Raw genomic sequence first — 20,735 nt, forward strand, 5'->3', positions numbered from 1 at the left:
GTACAAACTGCCCTGGTCTAAACAACAACAACAACAAAAACTAATACATTATACCCACATCGATCTTTACTATAAAAATGTCAAGCCTTCCAATCAATTTTGACTAATATAAAGGCCACTAGGCGTTTCGATTTCCAATCGAATGAGCCCTTTTTGAGTTTCTACGACAACACTTTCTATAAACACCTTATATTCCCCCAGGGCATAAATTACAACCCTTACCCCAAGGGCTGCGAGGGTGGTTGTCATCCTCAAAGACCTTTCTAGAACTTTCTGCAATGTTGAACAAAATGGATATCTGAAAATTTCGATTCGATGTGTTTGGGGGAATGGTGGGTATGCGAGGGGAGTTAGTTGCCCTCCAATCAATTTCGAATATTAACAAGGGGAATAGACCTCGCAATTTCCAGTTAAATGAGCCTATTTTGAGGTTTTATAATAACTCTATCTATAAAAAACTATTAATACCCCCAGGGCATAACTCAAAACCTTTGTCTTGGGAGCTCTGGGGTGTTTGTTATTCTTAAATTCATAATTTCCAGAACTTTCAACTAAGTTGTACAAAATGGCTATCTGTAAAGTTTGATTGAATGTGTTTGGGGATATGGTGGGCGTGAGAGGGGGGTTAATTACTCTGCACTCACTTTCGACTATTAAAAAGGGCAATTTCAATTTCCAATCAAATGAGCCCCTTTTGAAATTTCTACAACAACTTTCTATATAAACCTTATATACCCCAGGGCATAACTTACAACCCTTGCACTGAGGGCTCTGATGGGGTTGTCATCCTAAAAGAACTAATTTCCTAAGCTTTCGACTACGTTGAACAAAATGGATATCTCAAAATTTTGATTGGATGTGTTTAGGGAAAAGGTAGGCTCGAGAGGAAATGGTTAGTTGCCCTTCAATCACTTTCGACTGTTGAAAGGGCACTAGCCCTTTCAATTTCCAATCGAATGAGCCCTTTTTGAAGTTTCTACAACATCGCTTTCTATAAAAACCTTATATGTCCCCAGGGCATAACTTACGACCCTTGCCCTGAGGGCTGTGGGGTTGGAGGGTTGTCCTTAAAGACCTAATTTCAAAAAAATTTAAACTACGTTGAATATAATGGCTATCTAAGAATGTTGATTGAATGTATTTGTTGAAATGGTGGGCGTGAGAGGGGGGTTAGGTGCCCTCAAGCCACTTTCAAGACTACTAAAAAGAGAATTATTCAACTTATATTTGAGAGGGCTCCTCTTCGATCTTCTATGACAAAGATTTCAATAAATACTTAAATGCCCCCAGGGCTGAGCTTATATTCATGGCCCTAAAGACTGTGGGGCGGCGATTGTAATGAAATATATAATTTCCTAAATTTTAAACTGCGTGGATCAAAATGGCTATCTCAAAATTTTGATTGTTTTTTTGGGAAATGGTTGGCGTGGAAGGGGTGTTAGTTGCCTTCCAATCACGTTCGACTATTAAAAAGGGCACTAGCTACTTCAATTTCCAATCGAATGAGTCATTTTTGAAGTTTCTACGACACTGCTTTCTATAAAAAACTTATATGCCCCAAGGGCATAACTTACAACCCTTGCCCTGAGGGCTTTTGGGGGTTTGTCATCCTCAAAGACCTAATATCCAGAACTTTCAACTACGTTGAACAAACTGACCATCTTAAAAATTTTGATTGAATTTGTTTGGGGAAAAGGTGGGCGTGAGAGGGGTTTAGTTGCCCTCAAATGACTTCTGACTATTAAAAAGGGCACTAGCCCTTTCAATTTGCAATCGAATTAGCTTTTATCGTAATTTCTACAACAACGCTTTTATAAAAACATTATATACCCCAAGGGCATAACTTACAACCCTTGCCCTGAGGGCTTTGGGGGAGTGTCTTCCTCAAAAACATAATTTCTATCTGGAAATCAACTATGCTGAACAAAATTGCTATCTAAAAACTTTGATTGGATGTGTTTGAGGAAAAGGTGGGCATGAGAGGGGGCTAGTTGCCCTCAAATCACTTTCGACTATTAAAAAGGGCACTAGACCTTTGAATTTCCAATCGAATGAGCTGTTTTTAAGTTTCTATGACAAAGTTTTCAATAAAATCTTATATGCCCAAAGGGCATAGCTTGTAGCCGGTGTCCTAACGAATTTGGGAGAAGTGTTCTGATTAAAGGTATGTTTTCCCGAACTTAAACTGTGTGGAACAAAAAGGCTGTCATAAAATTTTGATTGGATCAGTTGTGGAAAACAGTGGGCGTGGAAAGGGTGTTTGGATGACAACCCCCGTGGAAGGGGTGTGTGGATGACAACCCCCTTGAGTTGGGGAAATGGTGGGCGTGGAAAGGGTGTGAGGATGACAACCCCCTCACAGCCCCTGAGGGCTGTGAGGGGGTTGTTATCCTCAAAGACCTAATTTACAGAACTTAAAACTACGTTGAATAAAATGGCTATCTCAAAATTTTGAATCAATGTGTTTGGGGAAAAGAAGGGCGTGAGAGGTTAGTTGCCCTCCAATCACTTTCGACTATTAAAAAGGGCGCTAGCCCTGTGAATTTCCTGTTGAATGAGTCTTTTTTGAAGTTTCTACGAAAACGACTTCTATAAAAACATTACATGTCCCCAAGGCATAACTTACAACCCTTGCCCTGAGGGCTGTGGGGGAGTGTCCTCCTCAAGAACATAATTTCTATCTGCAAATTAACTACGCTGAACAAAAAGGGCTATAACAAAATTTTGATTGGATGTGTCTCGGGAAATGGTGGGCGTGGAAGGGGTGTTAGTTGCCGTCCAATCACTTTCGACTATTAAAAAGGGTAGGCTACAAGCCACTCCAATTTTCAATTGAGTGAGCCCTTTTAGAAGTTTCTAAGACAACTTCTTCTATACGAAGTGCCCTGCTCTAAAGGAAAAAAATAATGCATTGTGCCAACATCATTCTTATATGCCCTCAGGGCATAACTTAAAACCTTTGCCCCGAGGGTTGTGGGGGAATCTCCTCCTCAAAAACATATTTTCTATCTGGAAATAAACTACGCTGAACAAAATGGCTACCTCAAAATTTTTATTGGATGTTTGGGGGAATGATGGGAGTGGGGGGGGCTATTTGCCCTCCAATCACTTTCGACTATTATAAAGGGCACTAGAACTTTGAATTTCTAATCGAATGAGCCTTTTTGAAGTTTCTATGACAACGCCTTCTATAATAAACCTTAAATGCCCCTAGGACATAGCTTACAAACCTTGCCTTGAAGGCTGTGGGGGTGTCTCCTCCTCAAAAGCAACATTTCTCTCTGAAAACCAACTAAGCTGAACAGAATGGCTATCCCAAAATTTTGTTTGGATGGATTTTGAGAAGGAAGGGGCGTGGAATGGGTTTTTGCCTCATTCCAGCCCTTTTCAACTATTAAATTAGGCCCAAGCCATTCAAATGCTGGATTGAAGGAGCTCTTTTTGAATCTTCTGCGACAACTTCTTTTATACAAGGTGCCCTGCTCTAAAGTAAAAAAAATAATAAATAATGCATTGTGCCAACATCGTTCTTATATGCCCCCAGGGCATAACTTAAAACCCTTGCCCTTAGGGTTGTGGAGGAGTGTCCCCCTCGAAAACTTATTTTCTGTCTGGAAATCAACTACGCTGAACAAAATGGCTATCTCTAAAGTTTGATTGGATGTGTTTGGGGGAATGTTGGGTGTTGAGGGGGGGGCTAGTTGCCCTCCAATCACTTTCGACTATTAGAAAGAGCACATAGCCCTTTGAATTTCCAATGAAATGAGTCTTTTTTGAAGTTTTTACGACAACACTTTCTTTAAAAATCCTATATGCCCCCAGGGCATAACTTAAAACCCTTGCGCCGAGGGGTGCGGGGGAGTGTCCTTCTTAAAAACATGTTTTCTATTTGAAAAACAACTAAGCTTCGAAAAATGGCTGTCTCAAAATTTTGATTGGATGTATTTGGGGAATGATGAGCGTGGGGGGGGGGATAGTTGCCCTCCAATCACTTTCGACTATTAAAAAGGGCACTAGCCACTCCAAATTCCAATCGACTCCTTCGATGCGAAGTGCCCGGGTATGGAGGAAAAAAAAACATTGTGCCCACATCGTTCTTTAATTAGGCAGCGCTATCGCGCTGCCTATGACTACACTGCTCTTCTCTTAAAACTTTGTTTATAGCGTCTCTTAGCCTAATAAGTATCATCATGCTAAGTTATTTGCTTCCCACATGAATCAAGCTAGTGCCTCTGTAATTTCCATGCTCCTTCTTACCATCTTTCTTGTAGAAGAGTTTAATTAAAGTTTCCTAAACTCACTAAGTTCCTTTTTTTAGAAAATCATCTTCGTTGTCTTCAAAATCTCTTCCCTTCGCAACCTCTTAAAATCTTCAAATCTCTTACTTCGCAACCACCACATTTCAAAAACTTATTCATGGTTTTCTTCCTCGCAAAGCAAATATTCCTTTACTTCCAAATTTTTGAAAATTGCTTCATTCTTTTCTTTATAATTTACTACAATTGTATCAGGGCTCAACGCATTCTCAGAATATTCGTTCCATCTCCCTTTAGTATTTTTTCGTTATCCCTAATTGAGTTCTGTTCCCATCATTAACTGGGACAATTCCAGACTGACTACTTCCTCTCCATTTCTTAATCTGCCAATACAATATCATAATATTATGCCGTCTGGCTGCATTTTCCAGATCCTCGGTAGCTCTGTCATGGCCTCCGTTTCACATCGCCTTGATTTACACTTAAATGCCTTCTATACTTTCCTGTTGTTCTTACAAGATCTAATCTGATTATTTAAGCTGTTTTTCCCTTTTACCAAGCTTAAAGTGTTTTTGCTAATGTTCCTAGCTGGGTTTCTAACTTTCGTCCCTTAAACATCTTTTCTTACTTCATTGTGCAAAATCAAAATTTCTGTTCTTTTCTTTAAATGTGCCGTATCAAAAGCTCTTTTCTTCTTTTAAATGTTTAGCAGAATCACATCCAATAACACTTCAGTCGTCGCATGTCGTTCAATTCAATGTTTTCTCTATATAGGTTATTTATGGATTCGACAATATAGGAGGAGCGATGCCTCTTTGGTTTGAATTAAATAAAAAAAAAACAAGTTTTTTCAACTGAAAGTAAGGAGCTTCATTAAAACTTAAAACGAGCAGAAATTATATAAGGTGGGTAGCCCCCTCGTCAATATCTCGCTCTTTACGCTAAAGATTGAATTTTTTCCCAATTGTTTTAGAATGACCTCTGAATCACAAAGGGTGTTTAATTAGAATAAATAGATCTTAAGAGTACTAAAAAACTTTAGCGTAAAGACCAAGGTATTGACGAGGGGGTGGCCCCCCTCATATTACATGCTGGGAAATCCGGCTCCCCTCCAAGGAGAAGTCCCTTCCTCCATGGAACAGGTCCTCCCACGTACCCCCCCCCCCTCGACCCCTTACCAGAAAAGTTCCCCCTGAAAACTTCTGTATACTTCCTAATAACCAATACTATAGAACATAATTTATTGACACAAAATCCCAAAGGGCCGTGGTCACAAAAACACACTTTCATACAAACATAAATTGGCACAAAAGTATAATCTAGGCTAGTGAAATATCACCCTCACCCCTAATCTTCAAAAAACCTTTCTCTACGCTCTATACCCATCGTGAGGAACCTTTCGGATCTCTTTATACCTCCCATATCGTTCCTTGCTAATAAATTTATTATCTCATCTCCCTCCCAAGCCTCAACCCCAAACAATTCTTTCCTTAAATCTATTAATTCCCTACACTTCCCCACAAAATGAAACAGATCTTCCTCTTTCCCGCACATGGGACAGAAGTAAGGACCAGGGAACAATGGGCAAAGTTCATGACATGCAGCCCCTTCCCTCGGGGACTGGGGGGGTTAAGTCATCCTCAAAGACATAGCTATTTGATTTTTTTACTATGCTGAACAAAGTGGTTCTATACTTTGATCAGGTGACTTTGAGAAAAATGAATGTGGGAGGGGGCTAGCTGCCCTCCAATATTTTTGGTCACTTAAAAAGGGCTCTAGAACTTTTGATTTTCGGTCAAATGAGCCCTCTCCCGATCTTCTACGATCAATGGTCCATTATGATCCCTGGGAAAAAAATAAATACATATCCGTGACCTTTCTGCTGGAAAAAAGTTCCACATTTTTGTACATAGGAGCTTGAAACCTCTACAGTAGGGTTCCCTGGTATGTTGAATCTGATGGAGTGATTTTCATTAGGATTATTTGATTTTTCAGGGATGTTCCCCCCTTTTTCAAGATTGGGCAAATTTTCTCAGACTCGTAACTTTTGATGGGCATATTAAATTTGATGAATTTTATATATTTTGAATAAGCATCAAAATTTGATTCTTTTGGTGTATCTATTGTTATCAAAACTCTGTTATTTATAGGTTTCCGTTACTATTGTGCCGCATCGCTCCTTAATTACAGTTCATTACAACGAACTGTTTGATTCACCTCAAAAATACGCACTAAAATTTAATTTTTATAGGTTTAGCCCAATGCCTTTCTAGGAACGGTGGCAATGCTTGTATCTTTAAACAGTGTGTTTGATGTCATTTGTGCCACGCTACCACATATTGATAGTGAAGAAAGTGATGGATGTTTAAGCGACAGTGAAATGTCGTTGAACAAGGAAGAAGAAGGTAGGCTTCAACTATTTTTTCAATTTCGGGTAGTTATCAGTCCACGTGTAATGTAGTATTTTTCATATTTTCTGAATTTCTCAGAGGCGCTGAATTGTGTAATACTTTGGATCAAGGCCGTATCCAGGGGGGGGGGGTTACCCGGTTTGAACCCCCCCCCCCCCGAAATTTTTGACCGACTCGAAAATAAGTCGAAAGTTAGTAAAACCTAGGTAAAAATCAGTAAAATTAGTCGAAAACTGAGTCAAAAATTAGTAACCCCCCCCCCAAAAAAAAGTCAAAATTTAGTAAAACCCCCCTTGAACAAAAATACTGGATGCGGCCCTGCTTTGGATATTTTTAATGTATCCCTATTAATTTTAGTTTAAAAATAAGCTTAAATGTCTATTTTTTTTATTTTAGCCATTAATTATAACATGTGTTTACTATGGTGGATTAGCCTATATCTAGATTTTTTATATGTCCATATTTTTAATGTTAAAGTGTCGAAATTCATATCCCAGTTCCTTTGTCTCTTCAGATAGTCTTTCTTTTGGCGAAGTTAACAAAACTCTAGTTAACTCTAATGTAAAATTAAAACCTTTCAATTTTTCTTATAAAATTCTTAATAATTTAAAACCAACAGACTTAATATTAAGGGCATTCGATAACTTAAAATTATTTTTCAAACATCAGAATCAGGTGACCGTCTCAATGACTAAATGGATTCAAGACCCAGGTTCTCAATAGCTCTCTGCGGTGTTTAAGTCTCTGAGAGAGTTCGCTAATGGGCCCTTTGTCTTGGAGACAGTATATAATTTTACTTTTGTAAAAAACTCGAACAAGCTCGGTTTTCAGTAAAGCACTTCTTTTAGAATTCTGCAAATATATGGAAATGTCACGAGTCATTTTATTTGAGCCGGTTTAGACGATACATGTTCCATAAACTGCGAAGTAATAATTCTTAAGTTCATTTTAAGTTTCAGCTTTGCTTTGTGGACCTACTTCCATTAGAATTTTTTTGCAATTAATTTTTGCTTTGAAATAGAATTCTCCTAGAGAAGAATTAGCCTATTTTTGCTGTTTTTATCTTGCCCTAGATCCCTCTGTTAGGCCAATAGAAAGATTACTGTAATTATATTTCTCGGAAAAAGTTACTCGTAACGGTAATTTATCTGGAGTGCAGTGAACTTTCAAATATTCTTGTAAATATAGCTTACACTGCATAAATTCTGAATATGATACCATACTACCCCAAAGGTTGATTTAAATTGCGTGAGTAAAACTGAAACCACTAATTACACCATAAAAAATAGTTATCAGCAGAGGAAGTAGAATTTTGACTACAGGTTTCCTGTATCATTTCTCTACATCTGTCGAATAGAGGGGAAAATTTACAAACATCGAGTTAATGTAATGCAAATCTTAGTGTCCTAAATTCACTGTCATGAACTCCCATTTCGATATTCTTGGCTGAACGGTCATCATATCCAACTTAAATTAGAAAATAAAAAGTTTTTCCAAGAATAGTGTAGAGAATGGGCTCTCAAGCTTTTCAAATTTCCGCCACATAAACATGAAAACAAAGAATATCTGAAATCACGTACCCTAGGTAGTACGTGCCAAGCGTGGCGGAAGTGTACCCTTCGTGGTGGAACTGTGCCAAGTATGGCAGAAACTGTCCCAAGCGTGGCGAAACTGCGCACATGTGGCGTTATGAGATGTAAACCAAGTGGCGGGAAGTGGATGCCCCCTCGGAATTACATCATTAAAAATATTATATATATATATATATATATATATATATATATATATATATATATATATATATATATATATATATATATATATATATATATATATATATATATATCTGTGATGTAGTGATATCGAAAAAAAGAAAATTCTTCGAAGTTGGGGCGCTGTTTCGTTTATTTTTTTATGATAAAAAAGAAAAATGGTAAGAAAAATATGCTTTGTTTTCAGTAAAATCCACTTGAAGCTCTGGTCTATCGAGGGTTTAAGGAAGTGACAGCATCACCATTTATTTGCGGTAATTTATGTTAATCTCAAGTTTGGCTCTTTTGTTGATTGTAATCTATGTTTTGGGTTTAATTTCTTCATTGACTGCAATTTCTGCTTGTTTTAGGTTTGATGTTTCATACAGGGATTTCATATGTTAGATTTAGATTTACATTTTGTCCTTTCCTATTCATAAAAAGGAACTCCGCCATGTTTTCATTCTGCATCTTTGCATTTTATTATTGGCCTCAGATTTGTATTCAACAAACTCAGAAATCCTTATAATCAATTTTGGTGGAAACAATACACCCATAACAAAATTACTTACTTAATCAGTTTATTTTCATTTAGTACAGTCATGCTAGAATATTAAATGGGGGAGATGGAGAAGAATGCGGGTCCGAGGGCAAGAGTTTAGGTCCTTCAATAATACAGATTCAAAATCGCTGAATCTGATTCCAAAAAAGTGTTATATATGTTCAACTTTCTGTTAAAATGTATCTGTGAAGCCTCGTTCTTATAAAGGATTAAATAAAAAACAAGTTTTTTTCAACTGAAAGTAAGGAGCAACATTACGATAGATAAAAGTTCAAATAAAGATAAAGTCATTTTAATAGACAGTGTTTCACAAACAGTGGTAAAATTTCATAAAAAAATACTAAATATTTTGGTCACATATGCAGTGACTGAAATATTTAGCATTTTTGTGAAATTTTATCACTGTTTGTGAAACACTGTCTACTAAAAGGATTTTATCCCTATTTGAACTATTATTTATCGTCATGGAAAAGCAGTGTGGTCTTTGAAATTATCCACCAAGGAGCAACATTAAAACTTAAAACGAAAACGGACAGAAATTATTACATATACGAAGGGGGTTGCCTCCTCCTCATCACCTCGCTCTTTACGCTAAAGTTTCTTAGTACTTTTGAAAAGCTTCTTATTGTTCCAATTAAACGACCCTTATGTTTCAGGAGTCGTTCTTAAAAAATTGGGATAAAATTCAAATTTCAGCGTAAAGAGCGAGGTGTTGAGGAAGAGGCAATCCCCTTCATATATGTAATAATTTCTGTTCGTTTCAAGTTCTAATGTTGCTCCTTACTTTCAGTGGAAAATTCTGTTTTTTTTTAAATTTAATTTCTGATCGTTTTTTATATAATCCCAGGAAGTCTGGCCCACCCTCCGCGGAGATTTACCCTCCCCACGGATAAATCCTCTAGAAAATTCAATCCCGGTGAAAATTTACCCAGGACAATTACCCTTAACGACTCCAAGCGTAAAATTCAGATGGAAAAGAGAAAGCAAGAACTATAAAAAATTATTTTATATAGGAATTCTGGCCAAACCCCCCAGTGTATAATTTCCTCTGACAAGTTCACCTCCTGGAAACTTCCCTCCCCATGGAAAGTTATCCCGTGAAAAAAAAAACAGCAGGAAATTCGTCCTCCTACATTAAAATGTATGCATGCTTCCAAATAACAAATACTATGCGTAAACAATGGGCAATTTTTATAACTTAAAGACCTTTCCCTGGGGCTATGGGGGGGGGGTCTCATGTTATATCCAAAGACAAAGTTATTGGGTTTTTCAACTATGATGAACAAAATGGCTATCTCAAGATTTTAATTGGACGATTGGGGGACAAAAGGGGTGGGGGAGGGGGCCTAGCTGCCCTCCAGTCTATTTTGTCACTTAAGACGGAAACTAGAATTATCGACTTACATTCGAGTGAGCCCTCTGGCAATATCCTAGGACCACTAGGTCGATACAATCACCCCAGGGAAAAAAATAATAATAATCAGAGGCAACGCTGCAGCGTTGCCTATAGTAACGACCGTACGGCTCAAATGCTTTATTATTTATTATTATTTATTTTTTTTTCCCAGATGCGATTATTTTGGAAGGTGTCGTCGTAGAAGCTTCAAAAGGGGATCATTCGATCGGAAATCATGAGCTATAATGCCCATGTTAACAGCTAAAAATGTTTGGGGGGCCCCTCTCGCCCCCCCCCCCTCTCCTTCCCCTCAATCGATTAAATACTAAATTTGAGATAACAATTTTGTGGAGCGGAGTTGATTTCCAGATTGAAAATAGGATTTTGAGGAGGATACTCCCCAACTACCCTCAGGGCAAGGGTTTTAAGTTAGGCCCTGGGGGCATATAAGGTTATTATAGAAGTCGTTGTCTTCGAAACTTCAAACAGGCTCATTCGATTGGAAATTCAAGGGATGGTGCCCTTTTCATGAGTCGAAAGTGATTGGAGGGCAAGTAGCCCCCCCCCACGCCCATCATTCCCCCAAAAACATCCAATAAAAATTGGGAGATAGTCATTTTGTTCAGCGTAGTTGATTTCCTAATAGAAAATATATTTTTGAGGATGATATTCTCCCACAACCCTTAGGACAACGGTTTTAAGCAACGCACGGGGGGCATTCAAGGTTTTTTATAGAAGGTGTTTTTGTAAAGTCTTAAAGACCGGCTTGTTCGACTGGAAATTGAAGGGATCGTAATCTGTTTAATAATCGCAAGTGAGTTTAGGGCCACCAGCGCCCCCCTCACGCCCATTATTTCCCCAAACACATCCAATCAAAATTTTGAGATAGCCATTTTGTCGAAAGCCATTTTGTGCCCTTTTTAATAGTCGAAAGTGATTGGAGTTTAACTACCCCCTCCCCCCCCCACGCCCATCATTTCCCCACACACATTCAATCAACATTTTATGATAGCCATTTTGTTCAGCGTAGTTGATTTCCAGATATAAAATATGTTTTTGAGGAGGAGACTCGCCCACAACCCTCGGGGCAAGTGTTTTAAGTTCTGCTCTGGAGGCATATAAGGTTTTTATAGAAGGTGTTGTCGTAGCAACTTCAAAAAAGGCTCATTCGATTGGAAACTAAATGGTTAGTGCCCTTTTTAATAGTTGAAAGTGATTAGAGGGCTACTAGCCCCCCACACCCATCATATCCTCAAACACCTCCAATCCAAATTTTCAGATGGCTATTTTATTCAGCGTAGTTGATTTCCACACAGAAAATATGTTTTTGGGCAGGACACTCCCCCAGAACCTTCAGGGCGAGGGTTTTCAGATGTGCCCCTGGGGCATATAAGGTTTTTATAGAAGGCGTTGTCATAGAAACTACAAAAAAAGCTCATTAGAATGGAAATTCAAAGGGCTAGTGCCCTTTTTAATAGTCGAAAGTGTTTGGAGGGAAACTATCCCCCCCCCCCCCCCAATATTTCTCCAAATACATCCAATCAAAATTTTGAGATAGCCCTTTTGTTGAGCGTAGTTGATTTTCAGATAGAATACAAGTTTTTGAGGAGGACAATCCCCCACAACCCTCAGGACAAGGGTTTTAAGTTATGCCCTGAGGGCATATAAGGTTTTTGTTGAAGGTGTCGTCATAGAAACTTCAAAAAAGCTCATTCGATTGGAAATTGAAAGGTATTTGGTCCTTTTTAATTGTCAAATGTTATGGGAGGAAACCTAAACACCCCCACGCCCAGAAGTCCCCCAAACACATCCAATCAAAATTTTGAGATAGCCATTTTTGTTCAGCGTAGTTGATTTCCAGATTGAAATTATATTTTTGAGGAGGACACTCCCCCACATCCCTCAGGGCAAGGGTTTTCAGTTATGCCCTGGGGGCATATAAGGTTTTTTAGAAGGCGTTGTCATAGAAACTTCAAAACAGGCTCATTTGAATGGAAATTAAAGGGCTAGTGCCGTTTTTAATAGTCGAAAGTGATTGGTGGGCAACTAGCCCCCCCCACGCCCATCATTTCCCCAAACACATCCAATCAAACTTTCAAGACAGCCATTTTGTTCAGTTTAGTTGATTTCCTGATAGAAAATATGTTTTTGAGGAGGACACTCCCCCACAACCCTCAGGGCAAGAGTTTTAAGTTATGCCCTGGGGGCATATAACGTTTTTATAGAAGGTGTTGTCGTAAAAACTTCAAAAAAGGCTCATTCGATTGGGAATTCAAAGGGCTAGTGTGCTTTCTAATAGTCAAAAGGGGTTGGAGTGCAAATAGCCCCCCCCCACGCCACTTATACCCCCAAACACATCAAATCGCACTGTTGAGTTAACCGATTGGTTAGGTGTAGGAGATTTCCAGATCAAATACATGTCTTTTAGCATTAAACTTCCCCACACCCCCCGGAGCAAGGGTTTTACGTTATGCCATGAAGCCATATAAGGTTTTTATAGAAGGCGTTGTCGTAGAAACTTCAAAAAAGACTCATTCGATTCGAAATTCCGAGGGCTAGTGCCCTTTGTAATAATCAAAAGTGATTTGAGGGCAACTAACCCCCCTCTCACGCCCACCTTTTCCCCAAACACAATCAAACAAAATTTTAAGAGAGCACTTTTATTAAACGTAGTTTTAAATTCTGGAAATTAGGTCTTTGAGGATTACAACTCCCCCAAAGTCCTTAGGGCAAGGGTTGTAATTTAAGGATTCTCCGAATCCTTCATATTATTTCTTATGGATGCTCGTATAAACTTTAGAGAGGGCTCATTTGATTGAAAATTGAAAGTTCTTGTTCACTTTTTAAGAGTCAAAAGAGATTGAAGGGCAACTAGCCCCTCTAAAGATAAAAAGATAAAAGATAAAAAATAGATAAAAATTTTGAGATAGACATTTTGTTAAAATAGTTCAAAGTTCTGATAGCAAAAAACTCCAGTGTCGACACAGCCCACCAGGGCCCAGGGGTAGGCGTTGTAAGTTATGCCCTGGGGAATAACTTATTAAGGGGCGTTTATAACTTATGGGAAGGAGTTTTGTATAGGAAGAACACATAGGAAATCTATTTTAATTATCCAATTATAAGGTTAAAATACATACTCTGTGATAGATGCAAAATTGCTTTGGCACACAAATTCCTATTAAGGTCAATTCCAAACAGTCGTGATCCCTTTGTGTCAGCAATTGAAATGGTCTAAAACCCCTTTTTGTAGCTATTTTTTTCAATCCATTCTTTGTAATCAATCGCTGTACACAATTTATGAAACATGTCTATTTTTCATATATATTGTTTTTATAAAATATGTATTCTTCTAGAATTTTAAAAAAGCCTCATTCGATTTAAATTGAAAGTTATAGATCCGTTTTTTTCAAGTCAAGAATAATCGGACAGTAAGCACCCCCCCATTCCATAAAAACTTGAAACTTTTTGCAATCAAAAACTAAAAAAAATTAATTAAAAGAAACTTTTCGAAAAAAAAGTTTTTCAAAGAAAAGTAAAGGCCATTTTAAACTAAAGATCAGGAGATACAAATACCTGTTAAAATTCAAACTCAAAACGACCAGAAATTACTATTAAAAAATAAATGAAACCCAAAACAAACAGAAATTAAATAAACAATCATAGCAAAAAACATACAACAAGTAATAATATAAATGAATAAATAGATCTTAAAGCGAGTAGCCTTTAGCTTAAGGTAGCTTACTGGTGACTTTTAGGGTTTATTTCCCCCTTTTTTCAAAAATAAGACAAATTTTATAAGCTCGTAACCTTTGGTGGGTAAGACTAAACTTAATGTAACTTATATATTTTAAATCAGCATAAAAATCCGATTCTTTTGATGTAGCTATTGGTATCAAAGTTCCGTTTTTTAGAGTTTCCTATTTATCTACTATTGAGCCGGGTCGCTCCTGACTTACAGTTCCTTACCATGAGCTGTTTGGTATCTGTGTGGTTTGGGCTCTTACTACTGTGGCAACATTATTATGTCGCCCATGGAGGCCAATGTTTCGGACCTTTTGTCCTTTCTGATTGAAATGGCCATCTTGAAATTTTGACGTGATGCCATATGGGGCTGGGAGGGGACATATGAGGCTAGATCGAGCGTGTAAGGGTTTGCAAATTGTGCTCCGTTAGGTATTTTGTCTTTGCAAGGGTGAAATAAATTTTAGTTTGTGATTGAATAATCTCTTTCCCAAGTTTCTACAACCATCCGCTCTTTAAAATGATGGAATAATAAAAAAAAAAACAGTGGAGATACATCGCTCTTTGCTAAGTAGACGCTCCTGGGTTGAGCATGAAAAGTGTGTGCATGTGCAAGGACGCAAAGAGCAGTTTTAAGGGCTAGGGATAGTTGGGGTTATTTTTTCCTAAAAGTGTCGTATAATGTCAAAGAATTACAAAACTGGTAAACTCACTCTGTGGTCTCCTCCGGGCACCTACTTGATTTTAAAATTACCATGAAGTATCATATAGAGGAAGCTTTCCCATGTTTCATAGGCCTTTGACGATCAGTCGGGAAAAAAAAACATTAAAAGTAAAAATTATCATAAAACAGAAATATAACTCCAACACAATTAATGGAGGTTTTGTTGTTTTTTTGTTCTATCTAGTGGACTGCTCTTGACTCTTTTGAAGCTTTTTGTCATGATATATACTTTTTGTCCCACTTTATCTACAATTATTATATTTTTTAAACAGGAAGCTATTCCCAAATCAATATAAAATTCACACTGTCCACTGTTTTTGTTTATCTTTATTTCCTTAATTTTGAAATCTAGGGACAAAAGTCGCTATTTAACACGTTGCCAGTGTAGTGACTATCGAGAAGCTTCACCCCTAGTCATGACCAAGAAAGGACCGAGGTCATGGACGTAGGACGGTGCTGAAGAAATTATTTGGCCACTAGCGGCAGAGCCTGTCCAACGAAAGGCATAAAACAGAAAAAACACATTCTTCCTTGTAAGGGTCAGAAACCTAATGATTCTGATGGTACAATGGAAAAATACTTGCTTAAGGTAGCTTACTTGATACAAACTGTCATATCAACGGCGGATCCAGGATTTTTTTTTGAAAGGGGGGGGGCAAAATAGGTCGATTTGATATACTTGCGTTAGGCGCAAGTTTAATTAACACAAAATTGCGTTAATTAAGTGAATTGCACTACTTTAGACTACGTCAGGGGGGGGGGTGTCCCCCCGGGATCCGCCACTGTGTCATATAATTCTTTTAAGATCATTTTGGACGGGAGTTACCTGCATTACCAATTATATAGGTAGAAAAGTCTTCCCTTTAAAGTTTTTAAAAATCTACCCTACTTCATTCCTTGAAATGTTTGATTTTTGTTTGTTTCAACTGCAGCTCCTCAAGTTATGACTTGTGAACTGAACCTTACACATAGGCGCGTGCACGGAATTGTTCTTTTGGGGGTAGTCTAGTAACAAAAAAAATGATAATTTTCGAGAAAAAAAAGCTTGGAAAATTTACGATTAAGGGGGATTCTTCGCATCACGGTGCCTACCGGCACGCGGCCTGTTTGAATCTGGCCCTCAACATTTTCCGAGGATCTCCTCAGTTCATTTTATATTCGTAAACATACAATCTTAACATATTGAAGAAATATGTATAATCAAATACTTGCCCCAATCACAAATAGAGTGGATAGAGCCTTCCTGCTTATACCCTTCTTCCACCCTCCACACGAGTCTTTGTATTTAAGATCTCTCATGTAAGTCCTTACGTTTCCCATTTGATTCATTTCTTTGCGACTTATGTTGAAATTTTGGCCCCTCCCCCCAAACAGAAACATGTGGGCGTGCCTGATTTAGCAGTTCAAAAGTTTTGAGACCTTTTGTTTGAACAAATTAAAATCTTCTGATGAGTTTTTAATTTACGGGAACATTTTGGAAATAAAAATCCAGCAAATTTGGTTGAAATCGTAAAAATTTGTAATTGGCTGTATTCCTTATTTTGTTTTCGTGCAATAGCTGAGTAAAAGCATGGCAAGGCCAAACATACATCTTGACGTTAGAAAAGTCTTGAAGACAGTATTTTCTTTGAGTTTGAGCACAAATTCTTCAAAGATTACGTAAATGAGGTTAACATCATTAAAACTGTGTCATTTTCAGTTGAACATACATGAATACATTTATTAAATTGTAAAAGTCCAAAGACCACCGTTCCAGAAAAAGGGAGATTAAATCTGCAAATGGAACAATGGCTACCAACTGGGGATGTTTTTACAATTTTTCTTTCTGGCATAAGGTTTCTTGTCCCAAGAATCCTCTAGATTTTTAAAGTACTTTTTTTGTACTTCACTGAAAATTACTTTTTTGCATTCTCATTCCAAAATAAAAAAATTTCCCCTCCCCAAAAAATTCTGAAACTGCGTTTTTGCCCCCCCCCCTCCAGCCTCAAATTTTCATGAATTGACATCACTGCATTTAAAGAGGTCGAGAACAAAGTTCTTCTTAGGCAAACATCCTCGAAACAAACAAAAAACAAAACAACTAAGGGGCACTAACAAAAGAAAAAAGAAAAAATGGAGTTAAAAAAGATGAATTTTGAACTTACAAAACCGTATTGTCACAGTATTCAATTTAAAAAGAAGGAAAAGGGCTCTTTTGAATAAAATTATATGTTCTTCCCAATGAGTAACGATAAAACTTGAAGGAAACAGGAGCGGCGGCTATCCTTTAAATCCTCGCTCTTTATGCCAAAATCAAACTCAAGTTTTATTGACAGTATGATCGCCACCAAAAATAAGTTTCAAATTTAGCATGAATATTATTGAACTTCGGGAACGGCAGGCCATCTCATCTACTAGACTATTTCTCTTAGATTTAAGTTTGAAAGTCGTTCATTCTTTCCATTTGAAATATGTTTATTATTTTTTATATTAGTGTTTGATATGGTCAGGGTCATTCTAAATATTAGGGGGGGGGGGATTGTCCCTCAGAAACCTCTCCTTTTTATGTTCATTTTGAATTTCGCATAACAGTGTTTCTGAAATGATATTGATCCTTGAAAAGCGCCAAAGTCTGGAAAAGGTTGAAAAATGTAGGCCCAAAAATGTACTTGAAAATTAAGGTCAGAGGTGGTTAAAATTTTACGGTGGAGAAGGGAATGGAAAAAAGTTTACCTGACCTGTTTTTAGTTGATAAACTTTTATTTTTCGATAATAAAATGATTTTTCAGACTTTGACGTATTTGTGTTTTTTATACCTATTGCCAAGAGAGGCTTTGCTGCTAGTTGCTGCATAAAAGGCCTAATATAATCACTTGGACATATGGCATCCGAAACTGGGACGCTGTGGGAAAAGCTTTTCGGCAGTTCTTAACCGATTGGCTACCTCATAATTTTGGCTCGATAACACCTTGACGCTAAAAATTGTTGTTTTGCTGCATAAAATGGCAGAAATTGACACTTTGTTGCGGCTTTATCTCTTTTGTTACTTAAAAGGGGCACTAGAACTTTAAATATCCATTCGAGTGATGCCTCTTCCGATTTTCTACGGCAAATGGTTCAATACGATCAGAATTGGTGAAAAAAAAACCAAAAAGCAAACGAGGAATAAACCAACATCCAGTAACCATCATTTTAAGGTAAATGAAATACGTTCTACAGATCCTGCCTTACGGGTCCAGGATACGGGGATCCAGCCTTGGGTTCTCAGACATATTGAATGATGGTGGCAATGTTCTTCAACATTGGTTGGCTTTTTATAGGGGGGGGTCATACCCTATTTTTCTCATATTATATGAGTATTTTTATGCTGGTATCACATAAGAAAATGTTTGGAAGAAGCATTAAAATTATTTGTTACCCATAAAAATTGAAAATAACACTGTCCAGGAAAAACAATAAGGAATTAAAGAAAAGCAAAAACATCACAACAATGATTGCACACACCATGTAAACCAACTTCAAAAGAAAACATGAAAAGTAAGGTCAAGCGCAAAAACAAAATTCCAAACTTCTCATGCACAGCGCTTTACTGATTTTCTATTTGAGGTGGTATGTATATCAATAAGGTTAAATTTATCCACTAAATTAGTGTTTTTGTACCTACATTGTAAACGAAGCAAATACTTACACTATCTAAATTGTCACACGTAGAGTACTGCCAAGGCTGTATTCAGGGGGTACGAGGTTTGTCCCCCCCCCCCCCGAAATGTTTGTCCAACTCATAAAAACGTAACAAAAATGAATATAAATGAATTTTTGATGCGTTTTTTTAAGTTTGTTTTACTCAATGGTAACCGAAACTCTAAAAAACGGGATTTTGATACCAATAGATACATCAAAAGAATCAGATTTTAATTCTGATTTCAAATATATAAGTTTCATTAAGTTTAATCTTACCCATCAAAAGTTACGTGCCTGAGAAAATTTGGCTGATTTTCGAAAAAAGGGGGAAAGACCCCTAAAAGTTATAGAACCTTAATGAAAATCACACCATCATATTCAGCGTATCAGAGAACCCTACTGTAGAGGTTTCAAGCTCCTATCTACAAAAATGTGGAATTTTCAATTTTTTGCCATAAGAAAAATCACGGGTGCGGGTGTTGGTTGGTTTGTTTTTTTTATTTTTTTTTTTTTTTTTTTTTTACCAGGGGGTTTCGTTTATAACCCTGTGTCCTAGAAAATAGTTGGAGGGGGAATTTGCAAGGAAAATAAAATTTATAGTTACCTTTTTAAGTGACACAAAAAAAATGGAGGGCAACTAGGCCCCCTCCCACGCTCATTTTTTTCCCAAAGTCACCCGATCAAAATTTTGAGATAGCCATTTTGTTCAGCATGGTCGAAAATATCATAAAAATGTCTTTTAGGATGACTTGATCCCCCAAAGGCCCCAGGGGGAGGGCTGAAAGTTATTAACTTTACTCACTGTTAACAGATAGTATTGGTTATTGGGAAGTATACAGACTTTTTCAGAGGAGATTTTTTCTGGTAGGTGGGGGAAGGAGAGGGTCGGGGGCTATCTGGAAGGATCTTTCCATGAAGGATGTTTTCATGGGGGAAGGGGCATTGCTATTAAGGGGGCGCCGGATTTCCCAGCATTATTAAAGAAAAAGATCAGGAATTAAATAAAAAAAAACAAGTTTTTCAACTGATCAACTGATTGTGATTAAGAGGTCATTTTTAAAGAACTGGAAAAAAAATTCGAACTATAGTTTAAAGAGCAGGGTATTGACTAGGGGCGAACCCCCTAATATACGTGTTAAAAATTTATGAATATAGAAGTTCGTTACGTAAGTTAATTCTAAGTTACGTATATTTATTACTAATAAAAACGTTCGTAAATAAAATTAAACAAGTTTCGAGAAAGCCATTTAACCAAATATAATATGCAAATCTTGTTTTAATTATTCATGTACGGTGAGCCAAAATCAAAACCTGCATTAATTCAAAAACGTTCAAAAATTAAATAAAAAAAACAAGTTTTTTTAACTGAAAGTAAGGAACGACGTTAAAACTTAAAACGAACAGAAATTATTCCGTATATGAAGGGGGCTGTTCCCTCCTCAACGCATCGCTCTTTACGCTAAAGTTTTTTTATTGTTTAAAAAAATAGAGTTGTGAGAAAGTCAAACTTTAGCGTAAGGAGCGAGGCGTTGAGGAGGGCAGAGCCCCCTTCATATACGGAATAATTTCTGTTCGTTTTAAGTTTTAACGTCGTTCCTTACTTTCAGTTAAAAAAACTTGTTTTTTTTATTTAATTCGTTCAAGATCAAGGTGAATTCCCGACAGCTAAGGTTGATTTTGAACTAATGCACTTTGATGTTAGGGCCATGCAGATAAAATCGCCCATTTGAACTAGAATAAATACCAATACAGCAGAGAAAATGGCTTTTTTCTCTAATTTATTCCTCTAAAGAGCAATAAATTCGAAAGTTGTTTTGGCAGGTACTGGGTTTTATTTAATTCTCGATGGTTGCGCAATGGTGACTACATTTGAATGGGATATCAGTTTATAGGCTTATCACCGCTTATAAAAACAGAAATGGCTATTTGCAATGTGCTTACTTAAATCAACTGTCTCAATCTAGTTATTTCTTAAAGTTGAAGATTATACATTTAATTTACACAGAAAGTCATCTAACTCTAAATCAGCAAACCAAGCAAGCTTGTCAATAGTAAACTGAAATTTCTTTTACCTTTTGCAGGTACTTTTCAACTGACAAAATCCTGTTGTTATCCACTTTACGGAGTGAAAGATTTCACGAAAGAAGAGCTGCTATCCGGATTCGTTTTACCAGGTAAGTAAACCCCGTCCAAATATTCGTATAATAAGTCTAAATAACGCACATAAAATGCAT

General features: G+C 37.2%; 1 protein-coding gene across 1 annotated transcript in view; it reads left to right on the forward strand.

The window, feature by feature from the left end:
- LOC148940683 (uncharacterized) overlaps window positions 1-20,735 on the forward strand; it is a 212,574-nt gene that overhangs the window by 34,863 nt on the left and 156,976 nt on the right. The window contains exons 2-3 of the mRNA XM_089105039.1: window positions 6,508-6,661; window positions 20,583-20,675. Coding sequence (XP_088961165.1) covers window positions 6,541-6,661; window positions 20,583-20,675 — 214 coding nt within the window. The 5' untranslated portion in view covers window positions 6,508-6,540. The remainder of the gene's footprint in view (window positions 1-6,507; window positions 6,662-20,582; window positions 20,676-20,735) is intronic.

The sequence above is a fragment of the Artemia sp. Qi Xiang Cuo genome, chromosome 19 (genome assembly GCF_049724085.1).
Source record: "Artemia sp. Qi Xiang Cuo chromosome 19, ASM4972408v1, whole genome shotgun sequence".
Taxonomy (NCBI): domain Eukaryota; kingdom Metazoa; phylum Arthropoda; class Branchiopoda; order Anostraca; family Artemiidae; genus Artemia; species Artemia sp. Qi Xiang Cuo.